We start from the raw sequence: 18,733 nt of genomic DNA on the forward strand, positions 1-18,733 counted from the left end.
AAAAAAAAAAAAAAAAAAAAAAAAAAAAAAAAAAAAAAAAACCTTACCAGTTTTCTAATTTCCTGTGATTCTTTGAAGTTTGAGGATCTGAAAAAGATCTTGGGTCTCGCCATAAAGTCTGTGAATGGCCAAATGGCAGGCCGTTCAGAAGAATGCCTTTGAAATGTCTTGTTTTGCACGGACTGGTGCTCATGGGCCAGAAATCCTCAGTCTCCTCTTTACCCAAAGAGCAAAATCAGCCTCTAAATGAACCAAACCTCAGCTCATGAGGGGGTTCAGTATAAAAGCTGTAGCTCAGAAGAAGGGGGCTGGAAGGGCAAAGACGCCACTTTCCATGCTAGTGACCCTGACCGCATGGTGGAGTTCCTGACTTATTTTTCTTCAATGTTTGTTTTTCATCTCTTGTCATGCATAAGAGGTTAGAGGGAGACGTGATTAATGGATGAAGTTTTCAGTTTTAGAGACTGGATTGACCTCTGGGATATTTGAATCTATGTGATGACTGCTCATTTAAAATTGATCCTTGTATAACAGTCTTTCTGTCATTTCACTATAATATAGCACTTGCGGAGGGGGGTGGTGGGCGGGCAAGAATCACTGATGAGAAAGAGCTCTAGTCTGAATTAGGAGATCTTCCTGCCCTGGTCCAGTGACTCATTAGCGACATGACTCTGGGGAAACCATCATGCTTCTCTGGGCCTTAGTTTCAGGTCTAACACAGGCACAGGGAATTAGCTCTGGCCTGTGGTCACTACAGCTCTGGGACTCTCTGCTTCTGATGGGAATGATGTGATGAGCCCCAGGTTGGCCCGGTGGATAATCAGCAGTTGGAGGTGGATGCTCCTCTCCAGGGCTGTCCTGTGGAGCCCTGGGGATTTCTCTCAGAGTCCATTTGCTCTCACGGTTGTCTGACTCTGAGGAGGCCTGGGGGCTCTGCGCCTCGCTGTCTCCAAGCCTTGCTAACCACGTGGTTATTTCCTTCCCAAGGAACTTGGACATCATTGTCTCATTTCCTGGGGGAGAGAGTCTGCGTGGCTTTATACTGGTGACTGTTTTGGTGGAGAAAGCAGCAGTACCTGGGATTAAGGTATTTTCTCCACAGAACTTTTTTTTTCTTCTAAATGAGAAATTAGTGCGAGCTTTACTTCCTACCAAATCCCTTTCCCTGTGGTGAACCAATCAATACAGATGAGCACAGACTTTGTCCTAGTTGGTTTATGTCTGAGAAAAGAGGTCTGAATTCTAGCCCACGAAGAAACCTGCCATTCATCAACAAAGGTAAAACTCGGAATGGTCATTTGTCCATTCAGCAGACAAGTCTAGTTCTAAGCAATGAATGTCTCGTGGAATCAGAGAGACACTGTTCTGGTGCCCACAGAAGCTCACCATCCAGGGGAGGAAGATGGACCGATGCACAGGGTAACAAGAAAAAAAAGTCAGTGTTTCATGAAAAGACATCTAAAACCTAACCCAGACTTGTAGAGTCAGGCACAGGGAAATGAGAGCTGGAGTTAAAACTCAAGTGCTGTACAGAATTAAGCAGGAGGTGGGAATAGGGGGTTCCTCCTGGTCCAGAGAATGGTTATGCAAAGCCTCAGAGGTCAATGAATCACCACTGAGATCTCCTCGCCCCAGGGGTTTGCAAACTTGAACTCCTTCAGGGGTCAGGCAGGTACTGGAAAGGTCAGGTGTAAAACAAAAGTAGGTGAAGTGGCTGGTGATCAGCAGATGTTTTGTGCCTTACCTAAAGACACCTAAGTGAGATTTGTGTCCTTCCTCTCCCTTGCTTGCTGTCTTCCCTGGTGAGCATGCTCTGAGTGCTTGCTGTGTCCTCAGTGGAGTGAGCAGATTGTGGTACAGTTATTTTGACACCTCTCTTGCCCTCTCAGAAGTGAAACTGTATGGTTACTCTATTTCTCATTCCTGTGTTTTGTTCACTAAAAGACGCGGAGTGAAGTATTGGTCTTCTAGATGTGGCTTACATTAGGTGGAGACTGCTGGAGACAAGGAAGGCTTCCTGATGGAGGGGACTCCGAAGCTGAGGGATCTATAGAGTCTGATTTTACGTACAAAAGAGGTCAAGAGTGAAGGTGCCTCAGTCCAAGATCACAGAAGGAGCAAGCAGAAGTAGAAATGATCATAATGTGAGATAAATCCAGAAGAAGGAACAAAATTGATGGGGTTATGTCCTTGAGAGTTACAAGAAGTAGCAGCCCATGGGAAAGGTCCAGAAGGATTTAACTAGGGATCTATCTGGGAGGTGCCCAGAAAGATTCTGGCTCTCAGGAAGACCTCACAGCACATTTAGATCAGGAATGGCCCCCAGGGAGCCCTGCCAAAGAACCCAGCAGTCGGAGGGGTGCCCTTCCTTTGGATTCCCATAGCTCTGCAGCTCACTCCCCCTCAATGGACTGAATGATAATGAATTAAGAGAATGAATCTCCTCTTTAGGCACTCATTCAGGGAGTGAATGCCATCTTGCAGCGCAGCCAGAACTCCCTGCTCCAAGCTCTGCAGCAACTGAGACTCTCCATTCAGGATATCACCAGAACCTTAGGACAAATGCATGGTATGAGGCTCCTGAAGAGAGAGGGCTCCACTTGGGTCAAAAGGGCCTGGAGATTTGGCAACGTCCACAAAACAGTGTTGGTGCATTAGCTTTGTTTTAAGGCAACCAATTGTTCGTGCTCCTGGGAAACAATCTCTGTGGTTTCTTCTTCTAATTGACTACATATTTCTTTCCATATCAAGGTCTTGTATGAAACTGGGGAGGGAGGGGTTTAGCACAAAGCATTGGTTATACACGCCTCTACTCAACAACCTTAGATTGGTCCAAGGGAGTTGGTGCCTTGTCTCTAAAGCCTCTTTGATTCTTTGTTCTGATGTGGGATCTGAGATGACTGACCTTGGCTTTGGGCCTTATCTGAGGGCCCTTGCAGTGCTCCTCCTCTGTGGCTAGCTTAGCGTTGAGTTATCCTGGGTGTGGACAGTTAAGTGGTCTACCCTTCCTGTGATTGATTATATCTTATTCTGATGTCGGCAGCTCTTCAACTTCCTCTGAAAGAAGAATTGAGAAAATGTAACTAGTGTGTGTTGAGGAAGGTGTGGGAGAGGGGTGTGATCTGTTTAACAAGGAGTGAGGATCTAAGTATCATTTTCCCCAATCACTCTTCACTGACAGATGGAGGGAATCCAGGAAAGAAGAGGTTTATGGGAAACAGGACAGGCAGGAGGGAGGACATAGGGTGGTGCCCAGCTTTATTACCTTCTATTAAAGGAGTAAATTTATTTGCCATCTCAGGTTCACGGCACAAGTGGAAATTCATCTGAAATCACCGCATGACGTATTATGTAAACGATACATTAATTTCAACTTCTTGTTTTATATTTCAGATTCACATTTCCTCCATTTCCTTGAATTTTAATTTCAAAGCCCTCCTGATCACATCAGGAGGTCTCCTGCCAAACAAGCTCTCCACCCTGAATGACATGGCTTTAAGCCTTGCCAAGGGACCCTGGGTTTATTACTCAGGACACCAAGACCAGGGCAGGCATTTTGCAGGTGTACTCAGATCATATGAATGAGTCAAAGTGAGGCCCTCCACCCCATCACAGTGCCCGTGGTGAGATGGCACAGCCCTGTCCATCATGGGCTTTCCTGGGGCCCCTTATCAGAGGCACTTACTTTTCCAGCCCGGGGCCAGCCCCACTACTCTCTTAACTATCATCTGTAGGAGGTTTGATGGCCCTTAGAAGTACCAGAGCCACTTCCCTTGTTTCCCCAAAAAGGCAACTTTTCCCACACAGACAATTTCTTTTAAAGGTTTTACCTGGGGTCACTGCGGTGAAATAGATGAATGCATGAGTCTGCATTTTTCCAACGCGATTCTGACATGCCTGTGGTCTGTGTCCTCGCATGTGATGTGGGCCAGCTCGGGACATGCCTGTCATCAACAGCATGCAGTGGAAGTGACCCCATGTGAGCTGAGAACAAGCTAGAGGAGGGGCTGTGACTGCCATGTGGTAGCCAACATGCCAAAATGCCACTCACTCAGGGCCCACGGTGCTGTGAATGAGGGCGTAGGAGCACACAGAGAGGCCACATGTAGATCATTCCCTTGGCCCCTGGCCGGGGAGCGAGTGAGCCTTGACATCTTTCTAGGTTCCCACCTTCGGATCATCCTCAGTCTTCAAGTCTTCCCACCCGAGGACCCAAACACTGTGAAGCAGAGGAAAGTCATTCCCTGTGTCCTGTCCAAATTTCCAACCCACAGAATCCATGAGCATCATATACTGGCTGTTTAATGCCACTGGCTTCAGAGTGGTTTCTTATGCAGCCATAATAAACAGAGAAATGAAATTATAAAAATAACAAATACTAGAAACTGCAGGATCAACAGACTCACACAGATGTGTTAGTCACTGTGTCTGGTTTATGGTTAATGACGTCTTCCTGCACGATCAGCAGAGCTCAGCTGCCCTTCTTCCCTCTGTTTCCTTCCCACCAATGGAGCTCTCCCAAAACTTCTTTCTTTCTGAGCTCAACTTTGGCAAGAGGTGTGGGCTCTACTCCCTTCCTCTATACGTACCTCACTGCCAGGCAGGACAGCCTGAAAACACGCCCAAAGCAGAGGAGAAGGTACTCTTTAAGCCAAGCAGAGAGAGCCAATTATCATATGGTTTCACTTATTTGTGGAGCATAACAAATATCATGGAGAACAAGGGGAGTTAGAGAGGAGAAGGGAGTTGGGGGAAATTGGAAGGGAAGGTGAATCATGAGAGACTATGGACTCTGAAAAACAATCTGAGGGTTTTGAAGGGGCGGGGGTGGGGGGGAAGTTGGGGTACCAGGTGGTGGGTATTATAGAGGGCACGGCTTGCATGGAGCACTGGGTGTGGTGAAAAAATAATGATACTGTTATGCTGAAAATAAATTAATTAATTTAAAAAAGAAAAAAAAAAAGACCGCAGTTTTCTTTGCTGAGAACCCTTTGTCCAGCCCACATGTGACTTCTACCTCACAGCCTTATGGAATCCTCAGTCTGTTTTCACAGCCTGACTTTTTTAAAGGCAGAAGTCTGTACCGGCACCACACTAATTGCCTGTGCCCATCCCACTGCGTGGTTTGTGCTGCCAGTCGACCCTGGGCGCCTGGGGGATCCGGGCCTAGCGCAGCTTTACTTGGTGATTTGCAGAAATCTCAGCCGCTCTGAGTGTTGTGCTCTGTTGGAAGGCTAAAATATGTTCAGATTTCCAAGCATATCTGATTACACTGGCGTGTCTTTTGGCATGTTTCTCAGTAACTCTTGTTTTTAAGAATTAATTTCCTTCTTGGAACAGCTGAGGGATAAATTGCGTTCCAAAAAGCCACGGAAATTTTTACCTTATATTTCCTTCTGCATCAACACAATTTCTAGCTTCCCTGACCGATTGGTAGCTGTTAAGAATTTTTTCTTTAATACTACAGCAAGGAGTCAAATGTTTCCTTCTAACAGTTTGGTATGTGTTTAAATCCGGTTCCTAAATCAGTGAATTTGTGCAAAATGGTAGTGGCAACTTCAGGGACTGTCCCCATATGATTGGTCCATTTAATTTTGTCTGAGGGCTTTTTTTTTCCCCCTAATTTGAAAACCCACTTTGTCTAAAACCAATTGGAAACAAAGTTCTTGTTTCCAGTTTTATTTTAAATTGAAGCTTAAAAGTGGCGTGTAATTAGGACATTAGATTTGTTGAAAGCATTTTTGATATTTGTATAAAACAATTTATGATAAAGCTGCATATCCAGGTGCTCACCAGAGAGCCGCATAACAACTAAGTTTTGTTTTGATTTGTTTTGTTGTAACTGATCTGTTTTCATGCATTTATAGTCAGTATGAAAGACTGTCTGGATGTTGGGGCAGCTCTGTGCTTTGGGTCTATAATCTGTAATCACTAAATTCAGTATCTTAGATTTATATTTAGGTCTTAGGACTTTCTTGATGAAAGTTACTCCCCTTCCCTTCACAACCTACTGGTATTAACTGACTTCTGGAGCCAGAGCTCCCTGTGCTGTCTGCAGAAGGTTTTACAGTCAGAACCACGTACTGGTGAGACGAGCCTCTGCTGGCAATAAAAGCTGTCCAGCCTAAGAACTGCTTATTCAAGGGGCTGAGCCTGGGTGGCTCAGTGGGTTAAAGCCTCTGCCTTCAGCTCAGGTCATGATCCCAGGGTCCTGGGATCGAGCCCCGCATCAGGCTCTCTGCTCAGCAGGGAGCCTGCTTCCCCCTTCTCTCTCTCTGACTGCCTCTCTGCCTATTTGTGATCTGTCTGTCAAATAAATAAATAAAATAAAAAAAAAAAAGAACAGCTTATTTGAAAAAATTTTAAAAAAGATAATAAATAAACCAATCAGAAAATAAATTAACCCATAATTCTTCCTCTAGTAAATACCACAGGATAATAAAACCACTTGCATATTTCTAAAGTTGGCTTCTCTCGTGGATTATTTACACACGGTAATCTGGGATACCCTGGTCACCTGAGCCACTGTATTTTATCTTAAATCCAATTTAGTATGTCAATGCATCAAATCTAGAAGCATGCTGACACAAAAACAGTTCTCCAAATACTGAAGAGTACCATAAGTCTTCACAGAAGTTACAAGGAAGAATGTACATTGTATGTCACACATCAAAAATATCCAGAAATATACAATGATGATTATTGTTGCATATGGTTAAGATTCACTCAGATTTGCTTATATATTTATAACTTTTTTTTTTTTTTTTGCTTCTCCCTCTGACTCTCTCTTACCTGGCTTGCGCTTGTCTTCTCTCTCTCAAATAAATAAATGAAATCTTAAAAAAAAAAAAAAAACAACAACTTTACACTCCATCACACTCATTTCTTTTGCCACTAGGATTTCCTCTAGCGAGGGCCTGCTACTGGCAAACTCTCTCGTCTACCAGCTGCCAGATTCACTCCCATTCCTGAAGAGTATTTTTGCTAGCAGCTGTATTCTTTCAGATGTTGAGCAGATCACTATAATTTTGGTTTCCACAGTCACTATTGAGAAGTTAGATGTCAGTCTGTTACTTGTTTAGGGCAACCTATCTTTACCCCCACTGCTTGTGAGTTTCTCTTTATGGGTCTGTTTTTTCCCATTGTCCCATTTACTATGCGTGGGCTTCACTGTACTTCTTTAACTGATACGAATTGTCATTCTGGAAAGTCCTCTTTGGGGCACCTGGGTGGCTCAGTGGGTAAAGCCTCTGCCTCCGGGTCAGGTCATGATCTCAGGGTCATGGGATCAATCCCCCCATTTGGGCTCTCTGTTCAGCAGGGAGCCTACTTCCTCCCCTCTGCTCTGCCTGCCTCTCTGCCTACTTATGATTTCTCTCTCTCTCTCTCTCTCTCAAATAAGTAAATAAATAAAATTTTAAAAAATAAAATGAAATAAAACCTGGAAAGTCCTCTTCAACTAGCTCCTTGTGGTTGTGCCTCGCTGTCCTCTGTCTTCCTACCACAGCTGTGACTCAGGAGGTTGGATCCCGCTCTATCGTCCTCCATGTCTTAAAGCCTTGCTGTTTTGTCCCATCTCTTCATTTCTCTGTGCTGCATTATGGATTAATTCTTCTGATCTAATTAATTCTCAGCTGCTTCCAACTTCAACTGTATCTTCAACCTGCTGCTGAATACACACATCCGATAGGTTATTGTCTCAGTTCCCAAAGTTGTATTTTATTATTTTCTAACCCATTCTTATTTTACAGTGTTCTGTTCTTTGTAGACATTTTCAAGCTTGTTTTTGGTTCTCTTCAGCATACTATGTATGTGTGGCTGATTTAGATTTATATGTGATGATTCTAATATTGGAAACTTGATTCTTGTTTCTTCCTTATTTCTTCTTTCCTACTGGTTCTCATTGCTGGCTGTCATGTTTTCTTATGTCTGTGCTTGCTTGTTTTGCTTTTCTTTCCCCTACCCTGCTCTCCCAAATATTGCTCATCATCCTCGAAACCTTGTTTGTAGGCAGTCTTTTGGAACTGGGGTAAAGAAATCCAGTTCTTCCTGGTTCTTGGGGACATTAACATTCTGGACTATCTTGAATCAAGTTCAGCAAGCGAGGGCCCAAGTACCAATCAGGCAATTAAATTTAGGCTGAAAATGTGCAAAAAAAAAAAAAAGTCACAGCTTTGCAGGGACAAGTTTTGTTTGTTTGTTGCCTTCCTATTTTGCTCAATGCCAAGGTAGCTCTGATTTTATCTCCTAGGGCAAGCAGTGGCAGGGTGGGAGCTCTCACACACACTGATGTTGAGATATACGCAGTTGGGACCCCAAGATTAATATGAGCAGGGTATCCTGTAAAATGTCTCATCATGGCTGGGATCAGGGTCTTACTTATGGCACATACCGCTCAAAGCTACCAAAACCAAGCCCCGGTGTACCTGGATTGGCAAATGCCTTCAGGGAAAAGTGGTTTTGCCACTCTAGTTTTCTGCCTCCCTTTCTGGGGGTTCCAACGTTCCCTTAGTTTTTTGCTTGTGTGTTCCTTGCTATTTCTTCAGCTCCTTGATGCCTTTAAGATGTTTGCATCTCTTATCCCTCTTTTTGGATTGTTTTTAGTGGAAGGAGCAGTCTGAGTGACATAGCACTCCATTACCCCAAATGGAAGTCTCTTTCTGGAGAATCGCTTGCGTCCCTTCCTTTCTTGCTGTTTCCATTACTTGCTTTGGACCTGGGTCTCCTCACCACTTGCCAGGACTCTGCAGCGACCTTCCACAACTCTTCTCTCATCTGCCCTTTTCCTGGTTTAATGCATTCTCTACACACAAGCTGGAAGTGCAGGTTCCACCACTCTTACTGCTAAAACTCTTCATTTCTCTCCTGGAACGGTGCAGGAAGGTAGCCTCCAGCCATCTGTGGCTACTGAACATTTGGAATGTGACCAGTGTGACTGGGGAACTGAATTTTAATTATTTATTTTAAACAATTGAAGTTGACATTTAAAAACGGAATCAATGTAAAATAGTTTTTTGTTACACAGCTTTATTACAGAATGGTCATATTTCACTTAATTGTTGAAAATTAAGCATCCAAGTTGAAATGCAGTATAAGTTTAAAATACTTTTTTAAAAGATTTTATTAATTTAACTATTTGAGAGAGAGAGAGAGCAAGGGGGGAGGCAAAGGGAGATGGGACAAGCAGACTCTGCACTGAGCAGGGAGCCTGAGATCATGACCTGAGGTGAAATCAAGAGTCAGGCTTACATGTGGGGTCCAGCCTCCCTATGTGTAAAACAAATTTTAAGTCTGTAAGCATATACAGAAAATTTTAAAAACTTATTACAAAAAACACATTAATAATTTTATATTGATTATCTTTTGAAATTAAAATATTTGGGGTGTTGTGGGTTAACTAAAATATAGTATAAAATATAGTATTTGTATTAATTTTACCAACTTTTGAAATATGAATACTAGAAAATTTTAAATTACATATGCCTATCACATTACATTCCTATTGCCAGCCCTACTTTATCCATTATTGTAAGAATAAGCCCAAAATCCTTAATCTGTTCTTCATGACTCAGAATGATCTAACCCCAGAATTTTAATTTCGATTTATCTTTACTTGACACCATGTTTCCTTTCACTTGTTCTGACACTAGCTTTTAGTTCCTGAAAAGTACTTTAAAAAAAAAAAAAAAAAGATTTTATTTATTTATTAATTTCACAGAGAGAGGCACAGTGAGAGAGGGAACACAAGCAGGGAGAATAGGAGATGGAAAGCTGGCTTCCCTATGAGCAGAGAGTCCAATGCAGGGCTTGATTCCACAACACTGGGATCATGACCTGAGCCGAAGGCATACGCTTAATGAATGAGCCACCCAGGCACCCCTTGAAAAGCACTTTTCTCAAGAGCATGCTATGAAGACACATGGATGAATTGTGTCTTTCCACAGTGTCAGCTTTATCCAGTCCTAAAGCAAAGTTAATCATGGTTGTAAATCAGGTTCAGGATTCCAAACTCAGTGACAATTCACCAAGTCATTAAACCTGGCTTCTTACTCAGCACCCGGGGCAGGAGAGAAGACAAGTCACACAACCAACAAGATAACAGAAGGGCGCAGGCAGTGAAGGTACCAAACCCAAAGTCAGTCTGTGGGCGTGTGGTTGAGATAAAGCCTTGGTCTCCTCTGGGTCCACACTCTGCTTTTAACTGCTCCTCAGGTTCCAGCAGTATTCGCAGGAACAGGGCATCTCTAGGGGATAAGGATCTTGGTTCTGTTCCAAGATCACTGAGATCAATGGGCCAGAGCCTTGGGGGCAGTTACCTTCTGAAGTGGTTGGACAGAATGGGGTCACATCTGAGGAGTCTGAAGGTTTGCGGTGAAATTCCTTACCTTTTGAAAGGGATTAAATCAGTTTGGGGTCTCTGCAGACCTCCTCTGGTTCTTGGTGATCAGTTCTGGGGATCAGCTGACGTGGCTGCTCGCGCTATCTCCTAGCTGCAGTACCTGAACTGCTCCCGTCATTGCTTGACACAGGTCCCTGCTTGACGCAGGAGACTCCATTTTGCTCTCTACAACTTTCTTCAACTTCAAGGCTAGTTTACACAGTATTCCTTCTGCTTCATACATTCTTTCCTATTCGCCCTCTGCCTGGTTCACTGCTGCTCCCATAAACATCAGGGTTAAGCCCTGGAGTCATCCAGGCATATGCAGCCACTTACCCTCTGCCAACAATGCTACCAAGTCTGGGCAAAGGGGAATGGGCTAGAGCAGTCACAGCCACAGAAGAGATGAACCACAGACATCAAGGAAAAGCACGAAGGATTGGCAGAGTGTAGGTATGATCAGAGACAGAAAGAGGAATCCAGGAAGTAAATATGATTTCAAAACTGTTAAAAAAATAATCACAATGCCTCTGGCAAAGACTTGTCACTTGGAAGATTGAATCAAGTTCTGCTTGATGGGTTGACTGGTTTTCAAAGTAACTAGGGACACAGAGGAAGGATGATGAACTTGCTTTGAGATAGGTCATGCTTAAGGTGATGACAAGACATCTGCCCAGCAGGGAGCCTGCTTCCTCTTCTCTCTCTGCCTGCCTCTCTGCCTACTTGTGATCGCACTCTCTGTCAAAAAAAAAAAAAAAAAAAAAGACATCCAGCAGAAATATGTGGCTTTGACAGTGGGAATTACATAAAAAACTTAGTTTGGTGGTCGTGAGCATCAGATGTATGGTTCTGTTATGCATCTAAAATGCTTTATCATAGGGGGCAGAGTACCTGCTGTGTTACTTCCCTGAGTGGGACCAGATGAATGTTACTAAAGTAATGTGAAAACACTAGTAATTCCATGTGTGTGGTTTTCCAGCACTGATCCAAAGCAAAGGTTTTCTAGCTTTGCTTTGTGTAAAGACTACTTCTCAGTATAAAATCTAAATCTCTACCCCTGAAAACTTTAACAGCAAGTCTCCTTAGGTTTTCCAAACAAATCAGAAATAATGCTTATGACACAAAATTATTATCGGTGTAAATGAATCAAAAGCAGACATTATATTTCTCTAGAGATTCACTTGGATTTAAAAGAGAAGGATGCTTGATGCACAGGTTTTGTATTTGGCTGAACACAATCAAGGAAACACTGGAAGATGCCTGGCCAGGCACTAAATGGACCTGCAATTAGCCATCTGGGCAGAAGGTGTAGTCGTTGGTGCCTTTTTCCCACTTTACTGGCAAGCCACGTGGAAGGAAAAGGAGGAGGTGTAACTCAGGTGTGTTCTTAGATCCTCTGTGACACTGGCTTTTAAGAACCATCCTTCTTAGCACACCTCAGACCCAGAAGCCAAAGTGCTTACGTGGTCCTCCCACCTTACATGTTAATAAAGCAGGAAGTTTTCTACTTGGTATTTTCTGAACAGTGTTCAGAGTGTGCCACCAAAATATATTTCCTAGTTGTCTGTTCTTTATGATTTTTACTCTCTGTTGAAGTTATTTTGTTCGTGTGTGGTTCTCTTGATTTTACTGAATTGCCTTTCTGTTTTCTTTTTTAAAATTTAAATTCAGTTACTTAACATAAAGTATTATTGGTTTCTGAGGTATGGGTCTGTGTTATGTAATACCCAGTACTCATTCCAACACAGACCCTCCCCAAAGTCCATCACCGAGTTACCCCATTCCTCCATCCCCCTCTCCTCTAGCAACCCTCAGTTTTCTTATAGTTCACCTAGCTTCCTTAAAACCGATACTTTGAATTAATTTTATCAGGCAAATCATAGGTTTGCGTTTCTTTTGGGTCAGTTGCTGGAAAGATATTTTGTTCCTTTGGTGGTATCATGTTTCCTTGCTTTTTTTTTTTTTTTTTTTTTTTTTTTTTTTTTAACGTTCCACGAAGCTCTGCATTGCTTCAAGACATATTTGAAGAAGTATTCACTTCCTCCAGGATCTACCCACTGGTTTCAGGAGAGAAACACCTTCCTTTGGCCCTGGGAGGGATTCCAAGGCTTTCTCAGACCCTCAATGGCGATCCCCGCTCCATACTTCTTGCTCCCCCTCGTGGCAAAATCTTTAACGGTGTATGCCTTTGATCCTGGAGCTGCCTGCCTTCCATTTGCCTTCCCTCGGGCAGTGCCCAAGGCAGGAGTCCGTGTGCTTTCTCCCAGTCCAGAGTCAGCCAGCTCGCTGCAGGAGCTCACGAATCTCCGCACAGGCTCTCTCTCTCTGCCCTCGGGAGCGCACGCAAGGAGCCGGCCACAGGCTGGGTGAGGCCCCTGAGCACTGAGGGTGTTGGGGCGATCTGCCGGTGAAGCTTTCGTAGCATCTCATGGGGGCGATTCTGAATGGAACCTGTGAGGTGACCAGTGTGACCCGCGTCCCTTGAATGCCCCCAGGGCCCTGTGTGGCATGCTCCTCGCTCCTCGCCACGCCGTCTCCGCATCGGCGCAGCACACCTCGTGCTCTGGATGCGGTGAGAAGGACGTGGGTCTGCTTGCCAGGATTCCACGCAGCGGGGGGACCCGGGCACTCACTCCCAGGCTCCCGCTTTCCCTCGCGGGAAGAATCCCAGCCCTGGAAGGGGTCTGTTAGCACCGAGCCGTGCTGCCTTGTGGACAGGGTGATGGGATCCACGGTGATTTTATCCGCCTCACGACGGCCAGTTCCGGATCGTTCTGCTCAGGGGCGTGCCGGACGGTGTGCATGACTTCCCGGATCCTCACAAAGCCTCTCTGGTCCACGCGTGATTGTCTGAACAGTGTTCTTTGCGGGGCAGACAGTGGAAACTCCTACTTTGCCATGGTGATGACGTCAGTCCAGCAGTCTCTGATTTAACGCGCGTGCGCGTGTGTGCGTGCGCGCGTGTGCGTGCGCGTGCTGGTGGATCCCACCACCTCAAGCCTCTCTTTTGTGAACGCGTGCGTTTCCTTAGATTTTTAACGGCCTTTAATCTTTGATCCCTTTGTAAGTTTTTTTGTACATCCTAGTGGTCTGCTCTTTATGAGTTATATGTGTTGCAAATACTGCGGTTTGTCTCATGACTTTTGAAAACAGAACTTTCTAATTTAGATATAATCAAGGTATCTGTCGTTTCTTTTGCAGAAGTCTGTCTCTTAGAAGGTCTTGCCTAAGATATTGTTTCATGATCGTAGATCATAAGTATATTTTCCTGCATTTTCAAACTGTTGTCTTTCACATTTTGTCCTTAATTCACATAATTATTATCTTTACGTAACATGACATAGAAATGAATTCAATTTCCTTTTTTTTTTTTTTTAAATAATCCCTACTCTGCAATATTGGCACTGTCTTATATCAGATTTTCTGAAATGACTGGCTCTGTTTCCAGGTTCCCTTTTTTTTTTTTTTTTTTTTTTCTCTTTTTTTCATTGTCTGCCTTTCCCAGCAGGAATATCATTTGTTTTAAGAACTATAGCTTTATAGCATTTCTCATTTTCATCTTGCCCTTCTTTTCCAGAGGTAACTGTGCTATTTTTGACCCTTTGCCTTTCATGTAAAGTGCTAGAATCAGCTTTTCAAACTGATTGGGAAAAAAAATCTGTTAAAAATTTTGCTCACATTGCATTAAATCCATACATTAATTTGGAGAAAAATGACATGATTCTGATATTATGTCCAGTCTTTCTGTCTTATGATCAAGAAAGTGGAGAGTCAGAGAATACCACAGAAACACCAACTAGGGTGGTTGGACAAGCCATTCCAAATCTTGCCTTCATATTGTTGGCTACTGGCTAAAATTTATCCAGATAGAGAACTCTTTTTTAGATATATTTCTTCTCCTTGATAATGATACTGAGTTTTCTTCTCTATTAACATAGATTTCTTCTTAAATTCTTGAATTTTAAAAGATTTTATTTATTTATTAGACAGAGAGAGAGGAAACACAAGTAGGCAGAGAGGCAGGCAGAGAGAGAGTGGGATGCAGGTACCACCTGTGCAGAGAACCTGATGTGGGACTCCATCTCAGGACCCTGAGATTATGACCTGGGCCAAAGGCAGAGGCTTAACCCACTGAGCCACCCAGATGCCCCGAATATGGTGTCTTTTGACTTAACTAACTCCTAACTAATGAAACTATTGAACTAACTATTGAAACTATTGAACTAATCAAATTGATATTTGACTATTAACCTTGAACCTACTACCTTGATAAAAACTCTTACTAATTCTAATAATTATTTGCAGATTACTTGGGTTTCCAATGTTAAAATGATGTTATTTGAGAGTCGTGTTTTGTTCCTTCATTTATAATACTTATAACTTTTATTTCTTTTTTTTAAAAGATTTTATTTATTTATTGGACAGATCACAAGTAGGCAAAGAGGCAGGCAGAGAGAGAGAGGAGGAAGCAGGCTCCCTGCTGAGCAGAGAGCCCGATGCGGGGCTTGATCCCAGGACCCCAGGATCATGACCTGAGCTGAAGGCAGAGGCTTTAACCCACTTAGCCAACCAGGCACCCCATAACTTTGATTTCTTTAAATATATTTTTTCATACTCTTCTGGCTAGGATTCCTAACACTGTGTTGAATGGAAGTGATGATGCTTGTTTTGTTCCACATTTTAAAACACTTACTTTAAATCTTTCAATATCGAGTACAAAATGTACAATAGGCTATGTATTTCTTTTATCAGTTCAATAATGGTCCCCCTATTCTTCATTGGCTAATTTTTCTATTTGTTATGATCATAAATGGATTTTTTTCTATCTTTTGACAATTTTTTTACATTAAAATTATTTTATATCTATTGACTAATCATTTTACTTTTATGACTATAATGGTCATTGTTGGTGGTCATTGTTGCTTCAGCAGAAATTTGTATGTAATAGTTAACATTTTTGTGGGAACAGAGCACCAGATGGGGAAGACATAGAAACAGGGCCCACATAAAAGTCCAGCACATGGGACATTGTCACAGAAGAGCAGAGAGATTGTGACATCACTCAGGAGCACCAGGAAGTGCTGAGGCTAAAAAAAGATGAGTGACCTCGGCCTATGGGGTTTCAGAGAACATAGAGATGGAGGAACAGAGAATAGGTATGGCGGTAGAAAAGGGAATTGATGTATAGAGATGACATTACTTGGGTCTCAAAAAAAAAAAAAAAAAGGTTTTTTAGGGTGTTTTGTTTTGTTTTATTAAAATTTTTTTTATTTATTTTACAGAGCAAGATGGAACAAGCAGGAGTAGTGGCAGAGGGAGAAGCAGGCTCCCCGCTGAGCAGGGAGCCCAAAGTGGGGCTTGATCCCAGGTCCCCGGGATAATGACCTGAGGCAAAGGCAGCCACTTGAGCCACCCAGGCACCCCTGTTTCGTTTTTGGGGGGGTTGTTTTGTTTGTTTTTGTTTTGTTTTTTCTTTCTTTTTTTTCCCCTCAAAGAGAAATGAGGGAACATAGGAATCCAGGTGAGAGAAACATGCCAGGTCACAAAGGGGCCCTACTATGTGGAGAGGAAGGAACAGTCTTCAAAAGTTAATGAAAAGAAATGTGGTAAAAATGCAAGGATGTGTTTCTTTAAACCCAAGTTAGTAAACTAGTGGAATCAGTTAACCCCACACATTGGCTTAGAGGCAAACTAGCTGCACAGACCAAGGAATGCAGCTCCAGGAACCTATACCGGACCTGGGGTAGCAGCCCCTCAGCAAGACACTCTTGGCTGTCCTTGGTTGCCTGCCTGTGCAGAACTTTGCTTGAGCACCGATGACTTTAGTTTTCCTCTATTGTGAAAGCCTTGGGAGAGATGACTCTTTTTTTCTGCTTTTCTTCTTTCTACTTCCTACGTTCTCTCAAATATCATGTCTGTTTCAAAATGTTAATTTTTTAAAGATGGACTTGACCTCTCCTTTTGTTGTTATGAAGTTCAGAAAAGGGAAGTGCCACAAATAGAAAGGGGCAGCATTTGGAAGAGTTTAAAAGTTCTGTAAGTGCCAGGCAGGGGCCACAGAAGAGAACATTCTATCCCCCTCCTGCTGCTGTCTTCCTTCCAGGTTTCCATGAAGATCAGATAGAGGGGGTGACCCCAGGAGAGCAGCAGAACCCAGGCACATGTAACCAATTGCTTTTTTTGCCTGTAGTAAAGTTCACATTTTGATTGCTTCTCCAGATTATGTTGATCCAGACATATTTTATGCAGTCATCCGGATCTTTCTCTCTGGGTAAGTACAGTTCAACCGTTTTCCTGCACGAGTCCTCTGTAACATATTCCAAATTTATGAGAGGAGACAGAAGTGTCCTAGAGCAAGAAATGCACCAAGAAACCCTTGCTGGCAAAGTGATCATTTGGATCCACTCTGGGTAAAAGAGGTATAGATGGGTACCATCTACATGACAAATGACACTGGAGTTGAACTTTTAAGCTTAGAATAGTTTTCCTTAGAATCTAACCATGTTAGATTCATTTGTATTCACTTAGAATCCCATCTCAATGGCAGAAAAAAAAAAGCCCAGTATGCAACCACAAAGCTCTACCATTTATATCCATTCTCTCCCCCTCGTTACTAAGGCAGATGGGAGCATAGAAAGTGGCCTTAAAGCTTTCTTCTAAAGATCCTGGAAGAGCTTCCCCAAGTCATTTGTCTATATTTGCAGGTCCCTTTTGTCACATGGCCTGTTAATTGCTCCAGATAGAGAACTCTACCCTTAGATACATTTCTTCCTTTAAATACACTAGTTATACCTTGACATGTTTTAATCAAATTGCTTTCCTACCCATGTTAACTAAGACAAATTTGTTTGTTTCTTTGTTTGTTTGTATTTTAATGGTGAGAAGTGGAAAGTAGAGGTAGTGAATGGATGAGGTGAAAAATGTGAAATAGAACTCATCTAGTGTTCCGTCTTGATAACTAGGAGATGCAAGAATGCTACGACAGAAAGACTCTGAAGCTGTGCCTAGAAGTAGTAAGAGACAAGTCCAACATCCAAATCAACAGATTTATTGATTTGTCAGTAGATGGAGTGGTATATTACATTGGTGCAAGAAGGGGGTGACAGCGTGAACTCAGTATTTCCTCCAGACGGAGTGTGAGACAGCCTAAGGGGAGACCAGCCTGGGTAGGCATTCCTCACTGCAGGGCTCAGAGAGTGGAAGCAGGAAGGTTTCTAGAGAATAACTTGAAAGAAACAGGTACCTGATTGATGAGGAAACAAGAAAAAACAGAGGGGGGGGGGAGATACAGAATGAAATTGGAAGTGTTTCTCAGAATTCAGACTTTTGCTGTGTACGCATTCAGTCCCCAAATTCTCCCCTAAAGAGATTATCTGTCGTTAGAACTCTTCTTGTTCTCTGTGCATTTTGCACGTGTTCAGGGTTCAGACAAAGATCTGATTGTACAGTAGTGATCCTAGCAACAAATATTAAGCAAAACTTACAGATAGGTTTTGGTAGAATTAGAGAATAAAAGGTCATTTTTAAAAAACATTTTAAATAAACATTCCTAAATTCCTAAATAGGGATTTAGGAAGCACTTAAATCTGGGAAATCTCTTTGTGCTTCACTTTGGGGTCTAAGTTGGTATTAGTCTTCCACTATTGCATACCAGAGCACCACAAATTAAAACAGCAGTTTAGAACAACACACAATTATTGACTCACATTTCTGTAGGTCAGAAGGCCAGGCAAACTCAGCTTGGTTTTCTGTTAGGGTCTCCAAGCACTGAGGTCAAGCTATCTGCTGGGCTGAGCTATTATCAGGAGAATCTGGGGAATCATTTGCTTCCAGACTCCTTCAGGTTTGTGGCAGAATCCAGTTCTTTGTGGTTTTGGAACTGAGGTCTGTTTCCTTGCTGGCTGTTAGATAGGATCTGCTCTCTGTTTAGAGAGGCCTCCCCCCTGCTTTCCTTGTCACATGGTATCCTGCAACACAGTCATGGTGCTTCCAATTTTTCTAGACTTAAATCCCTCTGATTTCTCCTCCTGCCACTAGCCAGAGAAAATCTCTGCTTTTAAGGTCTTACATGATTAGATTGAGCTCACAGAAACAATGCAGAAAACTCCTTATCTTAAGGTCAACTGATTAGTAACCTTAATAACATTTGTGAAGTCTCTTTGGTCTTGTTGTATAATATATCATATTGACAGGTATTATAGCTCATAATATGAAGAGTTCTAAGAATTAGGATGGAAATCTTGGGGCAATATTTTTAAAATTCTACCCATCATGATGATATGGTCACTGCAGGGTGATACTGTTTTCATTAAAATAAATTCAGGGTCAGTGATGCATCTTATCTGTGATCTACAT

At 42.8% G+C, this 18,733-nt stretch overlaps 1 protein-coding gene across 1 annotated transcript in view; it reads left to right on the forward strand.

Annotated features, from left to right (window-relative positions):
- IDO2 (indoleamine 2,3-dioxygenase 2) overlaps positions 1-18,733 on the forward strand; it is a 54,266-nt gene that overhangs the window by 28,553 nt on the left and 6,980 nt on the right. Inside the window, exons 6-8 of the mRNA XM_059384234.1 lie at positions 988-1,087; positions 2,452-2,569; positions 16,598-16,649. Of these exons, the coding sequence (XP_059240217.1) occupies positions 988-1,087; positions 2,452-2,569; positions 16,598-16,649 (270 nt within the window). The remainder of the gene's footprint in view (positions 1-987; positions 1,088-2,451; positions 2,570-16,597; positions 16,650-18,733) is intronic.

The sequence above is a fragment of the Mustela nigripes genome, chromosome 18 (assembly GCF_022355385.1).
Source record: "Mustela nigripes isolate SB6536 chromosome 18, MUSNIG.SB6536, whole genome shotgun sequence".
NCBI classification, from domain to species: domain Eukaryota; kingdom Metazoa; phylum Chordata; class Mammalia; order Carnivora; family Mustelidae; genus Mustela; species Mustela nigripes.